General features: G+C 31.2%; 1 protein-coding gene across 1 annotated transcript; it reads left to right on the top strand.

The window, feature by feature from the left end:
* Positions 1 to 24: 24 nt before the first annotated feature.
* On the top strand, positions 25 to 6,903 carry LOC134252890 (FYVE and coiled-coil domain-containing protein 1-like). The gene is made up of 11 exons (XM_062735433.1): positions 25 to 68; positions 298 to 416; positions 747 to 876; positions 1,438 to 1,511; positions 2,363 to 2,380; positions 2,902 to 3,059; positions 3,392 to 3,683; positions 3,984 to 4,100; positions 4,543 to 4,702; positions 5,229 to 5,402; positions 6,768 to 6,903. Exons 2-10 carry the CDS (start codon positions 379 to 381, stop codon positions 5,310 to 5,312), a joined length of 1,071 nt encoding a protein of 356 aa, XP_062591417.1. The 5' UTR covers positions 25 to 68; positions 298 to 378; the 3' UTR covers positions 5,313 to 5,402; positions 6,768 to 6,903.
* The last annotated feature ends 854 nt before the right edge of the window (positions 6,904 to 7,757 follow it).

Raw genomic sequence — 7,757 nt, 5'->3', positions numbered from 1 at the left:
ATTTATTTATTTTTTTCCAGAAAATAAAAGATATAGAATCAAAAGAGAAAACATGTGTTCAGTTGAGGGTGAGGGCATATAGGTTGCTGCATATTGATAGAATTAAATAAAAATATTTTCATCATCCTTTGATTTCAAGTGGTATAAATAAAATAAATAAAACAGTTCAAATGATATATAAATAAAAAAATGTTCCATATTAAAAATAGTTGCTCTTATTACACAAATATTTTTCCATATCACGTGCATTGTATATAACATTGTTGATTACAGCTTAGAATTCAATTTTTTTTTCAGAAAAAAGAGGAAGAAAAGACTGATAAACTCAAATCTATAGAAGAGTCTAAAGACAAAGAAATATCACAGCTGAAGAGTGACATGAAACAGTTAAAAAAGAAAATTGTACAACTAACAAAGTGAGTTTATATTATATAAAGCAAATCTTACTTGTAACATGCTGAAAGAGCTGGTCTGAAGAGGTGTCATCTTTGATGACTGACGATTAACACAATTTATAGATTACTTGTTTTAAGATAGGACCTGTTAGGATTTTATAAATCAATGGTTCAAAGAGTAGTACAATTATTATAATACAAAGTCTTATATGCAGCTTAGAATGATTGGACTAGAGAACATTTAAAGTGTTGTAAATTTATATTGTATCATCACAAAGATGTTAATACACTTTATGGTTAAAGCCTGCAGCTTTTGATGATCACTGCTTTAATTTTTCTTTGTTAACCTAGGGAGAAAGATACTCTGTGGCAGCAGACAGATCGTCTAACGTATGAACAGAAAATGCACTCAACCGCGAAATGGATGGATGAGAAAACGGTCACTAAATGCCTGGGCTGTAAACAAGAGTTCACGTTCATGGTTAGAAAGGTGCATGTTCTGTTATTTTACAATTTTATTTGAGCTGATTTTTCAATGAGCTTTTTTAATGTCAAAACCATTTAAGTAAGCTTTTTTTTTCTTCGTTTTTTTTTTGTTTTTTTTTGAAAAATTATAGTTTTTATTTTCAGTTGAAATTACAAAGATTTTTATTGATTAAGAAAATACCTTTAGAATGAAGGTTCTTAAAAAGTTTCTGAGGATTGTTGAATTTTATTCCATTTTCATAAACCTTTGCTTGAAACGTGTACTTTTGGTTTTGTCAGAGATTTGTCTCTTGTTTGTGCACTTTTAGTGGTTTGAAATGACTCCCAGTATATTGCTTTTATGTGGAGAAATTTTGTTATCTGCCTTTGTATTATGCAAAAAATAAGATTTTCATTGCATTTTTTACTATATACATTTAAATTCATATATTTTCATATTCATGCATGTTCCTATACTATATGAAATTCAGTAAAGTCATTTTATTCATAAAAAAAATTGAGACATCAACACCTTTTATTCTTCAACCTTAAATTAAATTGTTCTTTTTTCTTTCAGCACCACTGTAGATTGTGTGGGGGAGTCTTTTGTCACAGCTGTAGTAACAATTATGTGGACTCCACCCATAGCAGGTTAGTGTACATGTGTATATATTACCCGGTACTTACATGTACATATGTATAAACACAATCAGTGCACAACGTTTCTGCAATTTGACGTTACACTTCTGCAAAATTAGATTTCTATTCCTCAATCATTGGCACTTATGATATAATTTATATTTAACTTCATGTATTTAAGTAATAACGCTCTCAAGCAGGATTAGTGTAAGCGTTTTTGCTTGCTTCCCAATAATTCTAAATGCAAGTACATGTACAAATGTAGTATTTTTACTAATGTTCTTGCAATTATGAATTAATATATGGATTTTTCAAAAACATAAATAAAAATACTACTTCATTTAGAATTGAGATTGGAAAGCTATTAAAGTAGAAGGCTCACATTAATCCTGCAGCTCAAGTGAGAGTTATTTAGAAGACAATAAAATAAGATACAACTTGCAAAAAATATTTTTTATTTTAATATGACACATAGTCACAAGTAAACTGCATAAGTGTAATACTTGACTGATTTAGAAACTTGAGAAGTATACCAAATTTGACCCATTATAAACTTACAAGAATTTTTTTGAATAAGCTGACATGCTATATATGTATGATTTTGTTTTGCTGACATATTCTTCCTTTCTGTACATGCACTAGATAAATTTTCTTGTTGTCCAGAGTCTGTTAAAGAAATAGCTGTTTTCAAATCACATATAACATTTAGAGATCCAGGGTTATGTAGATGCACAAAATTTTCAAGTATTGATATTATATATACATGTAAGTAAATGGTTTAGAATGTACAAAGTGGATTGTATTTATATGTATAAAATTCAATTCTTTTATGAATTTTTATTTTTTAATTTATTTTTTATTAGCTTAAAGCATGATAATAGGTAAAAAATCATACGATACTTTTTTTTTCGCAATGCTTTACAAATGGTTTCCTTTATTGGTTCTTCATTTCTACATTTGCCTATATTTGATGTGTCATCTGCAGCACATTGAAGAGATACCACATTTCACAAGCATACATTTTCTGCTTCACTAAATTGTAATACATGTTTTATTTTCAAATGATAGCATGTATGTACATTTAATATAAAATTTTATGACCATGTCTATATAGTGCATGAAATTTAAAGTGACACTTGCAATAGACTCAATTTTTCAAAATTGTCAAATGATTAAGAATTTTAACCAGTTAATTCAAAGGCAAATGAATTTTTGCTGTATATAAAATGATATTCACAAATGTTTTTAGCTTATTAATGAAACAGAATGCTTATTTTAATTTAACCAACATCAGATACACCGTATAAAGAAAGCAGGATATGGTTTTGGAACTGCAGTAAATATCAGTGAGATTGCTGTAAACTTTCCTAGGATATTCGTAAAAACTTATATTTTCTTTCAGTAAGAAGTCGCGAGCCTGTAATATGTGTTACCAGAAATACACCAAGTCTGATGCTCTGAGTTCCTCGATGATCAGTCGTCTACAGGACGATGAAGGACTGGAGGACTCGAGTGAGGAGGAACAGACCTCAGCTAAACTCATCAGGAGTCATCACACTGGTACTCACTTCATAAGGTTACTTAGGCTAAGAATGTGTTCAGAAATATTCAGAGCCAGTTTGAAGATAGAGACCTCAATCTGATTTAGTTAAAAGTCCTTGAAACGTTCTACTTTCCCACTTGAACGGTGAACGAACGTTGAACAAACGTGTATTATCATTGCTCTTGAAAGACATAATGTTTAAATATAAACTTGTATTAATAATAATTAATTTGTGTTTGTAATATATTTCAAAATTTTGGCATTTTACATTTATTTTAAGTATCATGTATGTTTTAAATTAGTCGAAACATAATCACCCTATAGTCATCTTCATTGTTTAATTGTATAGATACAGAAATTCCTGAACCTGACACAGATAGCACAAACCAGACTGAAGCAATAACAGATACAACACTACCCCAGCCAGTCCTATCTGTTCCTCCCCAGAGTACCTCCACTCCAATCAAAGGCTCTGATGTTCAGCCAGCTGCTGCAGTCATCCCAGAGAGTGATCCAGGGGACACCAGGGTGGGGCCAGACGAGGTCATGATACCAGGTCAAGTGGCTGCCAATATATCAATCTCGGTTGTCGGACAAAACGAAACGGACGAGATCAAGAGGGTCAAAAAGGGAAGCGTGGGGTAAGAATTCATTAACGTGTCTCTATGTAAATGTTACTTGTACTTTGTAAGTGACACTGGTATCTTGCCATGACAGTTGCTAGTGCAAGTTCTGCTTAATGCTTAAATGTGGAATGGTCCTTGAATGACTAGATGCTTAATGTACATGCATCTTCAACTTATTGCCTGCATGCTACTGATTTCAATATCATGTAAAATTAGTGACTTATTTTACTTTTTTCATATATTTTGTCATGACTGCTGAAGCATATCACACATGGAACATATAGAAACCTGTATATTTCTTTACTGAATTTTAAGGGATGGAAATGAAGTTCTCTCTAAGGATGAGATTTTCCACCTAGTGAGTGATGAGGAAGTGGCCCGATCTCAGAGTTTCTCCTCCTCGGAATTCCAGTACCAGGACCCAGACCCCAAGTACTCTATTACTCAGTATAGAAACTTCATTTAATAGACAATATAAATGTCTTTTATTGTACTCGTTATATAAATATGGATCAATTGTTTTGATTCACTGCTTAATTAGATATTTGCTTTTTCCTGCATGACAATCTTCTAATACACATAGAATTAAACAGTATAAGCACCTTTAGTTTGCTTGCAGTATAGTTTGCTGATTGTCCCAAAAAATCTGCTCACAATTTATTTTACATGTATCAAAAAATAACTTGTAAACTTGTATCAATTACACTAAATAAAATTAATAACACTGATACCATACTTACCTGACCTTAAACTGTTTTGATACTAAGTCTTATTCCATCAATAAGAAATTCATTTCTTTTTTTTTAAATTAGGAGCATTTTTGCAATTCTATAATTTCTAAATAACAAAAAAATATATTCTTCAATTTTTATAGTGTCACAACTGGCATAACCATAAAGGCAGAAGAGCTGGAGAAAGGGGAAGTGAACAACTCCAGTGAATTCTGGGTAAAGGCTGGAAAAAGTCACGCCATACCTGTAGTGATTGACAAGCAGAATACTGTTCTGTGCTGGGAATTTAGATCCCATCCCAAGGTTTGAACAAACAAATTAAATGCAGAATGTCTTTCAGAAAGAAGCAACAATGCAGAAATTGATAATATATTGAAATGAGAAATGAGTTTAATATAATGAATTCTTTATCCAAGTACATGCAACTCAATTTGCTTTCAACTTGATTTTTTTCTTTTAAAAAACTAAGTTTACATTTGTTAAACTTCTTTGTAATAATTTTCTCTTATTAGAATAATGGTAAAAAGATTATTTTAACCCAGTCCCTGTCTTCAAAAATTAAATAATGAGACCTAATGAAATGGATGAGACTTTGTATGTTTCTTATCCACGTATGTGAAAACTGAAGATACTTTCTGATGCCATACTTGCCAATGAAATTTTGAATCAATAGACTTGAATTTTAATGATGTTTTTAAAAAAATTTCATTATAAATTTTATTAAATGCTTGGTTCATAACAAAATTATAATTCACAAATTATTTATATTGCCATACATTTAAATGTACATGTATGTATGTGTTACTTTATTTGACTGCTTTGATTACAGGATGTGATATTTAGTGTAACCTACATGGAGTTTGAGAGAGAGACCGGACCCTGCCATCACTCACTGCCTGGTACCAGCTTGTAAGTGTGACTCACACAAACAGGCCGTCCGTGGAGAACTGACAGCCAAACAGACGGGGATCTACACACTACTCTTTGATAATACCTATTCCAGGTAAGTTAGTGTATCAGGAGAAAGTAATGGATTAATTAGGGCCCCGCAAGGATTTGCGGGTGCCCTATAGTAATCACTCTGTCTGTCCGTCTGTCTAGCTGTCTAGCTGTCCGTCTGTCATTCTTCCGTCCACAAATTTTCTGTTTTTTTCTAATAACTTTTTTACTGGTTGCCCAATCAAGTTAAAATTTGGTATCATGGTAATTCAGTAGGCAGAAATACATATTTGGATGCAAAGTTTGGTTCTCTATGTCTTCTGGTTTGGAGCTGGGGTGGTGGGATAGATTCCTTAACTATGCATAAGAATGAATGGGCAACTTTTTTAATGGTTTCCCAAACAAGTACAAATTTGGTAAGATAGTTCAGTAGGCAGAAATACATATTTTGATGCTAAGTTTGGTTCTCTATGTCCCCTGGTTTGGAGCTGGGGTGGTGGGGTAAATTCGTTAACTTAATATAAGAATGCATTGGCAAAGAGAGATTACTGCTGAAGATGTTCCCATTGTAAACTGAATGCTGCTATGAGTCCCTTGGGATTAATTAGCTTTCCTCCTGAAGAAAATCCAGAGAATTATCTTTATCTGTCACATTGAAATGAATTACTACCTCTGTCTGCAAATCAAGTTTGTTTTGAAGTTAAGTCAATTTGGAATGCTATGAACACTCTGAAATGTGGATTTAAATATAAATTTTTATATTTTATTTTTGTTTTATAGTTATGATTTCATTGAATTCTAAAAACAAGAAATAGATTAAAGAAGATTTTTTGATTTACTTTTTTTTCACTTTATGTTAATTCAACAATATTATTAATTTTTAAGATAGTTGTATAAAAACCCCATTCTATCATTAATACTGAAAAAGTTCTTATTGTAACTTTAGAAGAAAATGATGAGAGAGAGGTACAGTTTATCCCTAGGGATTAATTATCTAGCCTGCTGCAGAAAATTTAGTAGGCTTTTCTTTATCTGTCACTTCAAGATTAATGAAAACCTTTGTCTGCAACTGCTGTTTGTTTGAAGTTAAGGTCAAGCCTTCATGATATTTGCATTCATTGAAGGCTGGCATTTTATATAACACAAGCTTTATAATTGTTTAAATATACATTCAATGTTAAGTTGTTCTTTACTGCCTAATATAAATACAAGGATATTATTTTCAGGTTTCTGAATATTCAGGAATTTTCTTGAAATTTTAAGAATACAGTTGCTGTTGCTTATTCTTCATACATTTTTTAATCATTCCGTAAGCTGCACCCTTTTAATTCTACCCCATGGCAGGGCCCTTGCTGACTGGTCAGTTTTCTGTTTATGAGACGAAAGAGAAATTGTACAGCTGATAATGGAGCTATGGCTTTATTTTCAGGATAACTGCCAAAAGAATATGTTACTCTTTGTGGACAAGGCATCTTGGAGATTGAAACTACCCTTTAGTTTTGTTTCAATTATTTACATTTACTTTAGTATTTATACACAGAGTTCTTGATGCAATAAAAACAAATTTTTATTACCGTAAATCTGGAAATTTTTGCTGTAGATTAATTTTTAGCAAATTTGCGAGTTCATTGCATTCGCAAAAATATTTTTCTTAAAAATAGATTACCAATAAGAAAATGTATACAAAGCAGCGGTCATTCGCAAAATTTTGAAACGTAAAAATTAATCAACAGCATTTTAACCCGAATTCGCAAAATAAAATCGACGTAAAAAATTCCAGATTTACGGTATTTTATTTATATAAATACCCTTTTGTGATAAATGTATTTGATTAAAAAGAACATTGTATTTAACAGTAATTTTAATTTAAGTGTTTTAGTTCTAATTTTCAAATACAAGAATGTATACTGTAAACCAACTTTTATTCGCGTGCGAGAAATTTTCGCGATGTTCGCGAGAGCTATGTCATCGCGAAAATTTCTCGCTGCGAACCGGTTCTTAAGGTCTATATGCCTATTAACAACAGGTCCAAAATAGCTTTGTTCGCGAAAATTAATCGTCGCGAACTAATTTATTCTTGGTAATTCGCGAAATAAAGTCGTCGCGAATAAAAGTTGGTTTACAGTACTTTATAATTTTTAATTAAAAGAAGATATTTATTTGTTTATAAATTTGTATTTTATATTTTTAGATTTTATGGGATTTAAATAAACTAAAAATTTAGACTTCATCTTTATAATTTTTTTTCAAAATAATAATATTGGTAGAATATTGATTTGGTCCTGAACTCTATAGTTATATTAATTTCTGTAGAGTGAAATCTGCAATCAAGTATATTTTGCTTTACCATTGTTGTACCCATTTTGAAAATGACCAAGTATAAATAGATACAATTTATGAATAGACGCGAAGCTTGCAA

Source organism: Saccostrea cucullata, unplaced genomic scaffold (assembly GCF_032062105.1).
Source record: "Saccostrea cucullata isolate Sc308-1 unplaced genomic scaffold, CSIRO_AGI_Scuc_v1 ctg1394, whole genome shotgun sequence".
Taxonomy (NCBI): Eukaryota; Metazoa; Mollusca; class Bivalvia; order Ostreida; family Ostreidae; genus Saccostrea; species Saccostrea cuccullata.
The sequence above is the reverse complement of the archived record's forward strand: the minus strand, read 5'-3'. Positions and strand labels throughout refer to the sequence as shown.

Bases quoted from the DNA above. Each gene is read 5' to 3' on its own strand.
- LOC134252890 (XM_062735433.1), top strand. From the start codon at position 379: ATGAAACAGTTAAAAAAGAAAATTGTACAACTAACAAA. The intron at 877-1,437 runs GTTAGAAAGGTG...TTTTTCTTTCAG, and splicing joins AACAAGAGTTCACGTTCATG to CACCACTGTAGATTGTGTGG. The intron at 3,684-3,983 runs GTAAGAATTCAT...CTGAATTTTAAG, and splicing joins GTCAAAAAGGGAAGCGTGGG to GGATGGAAATGAAGTTCTCT.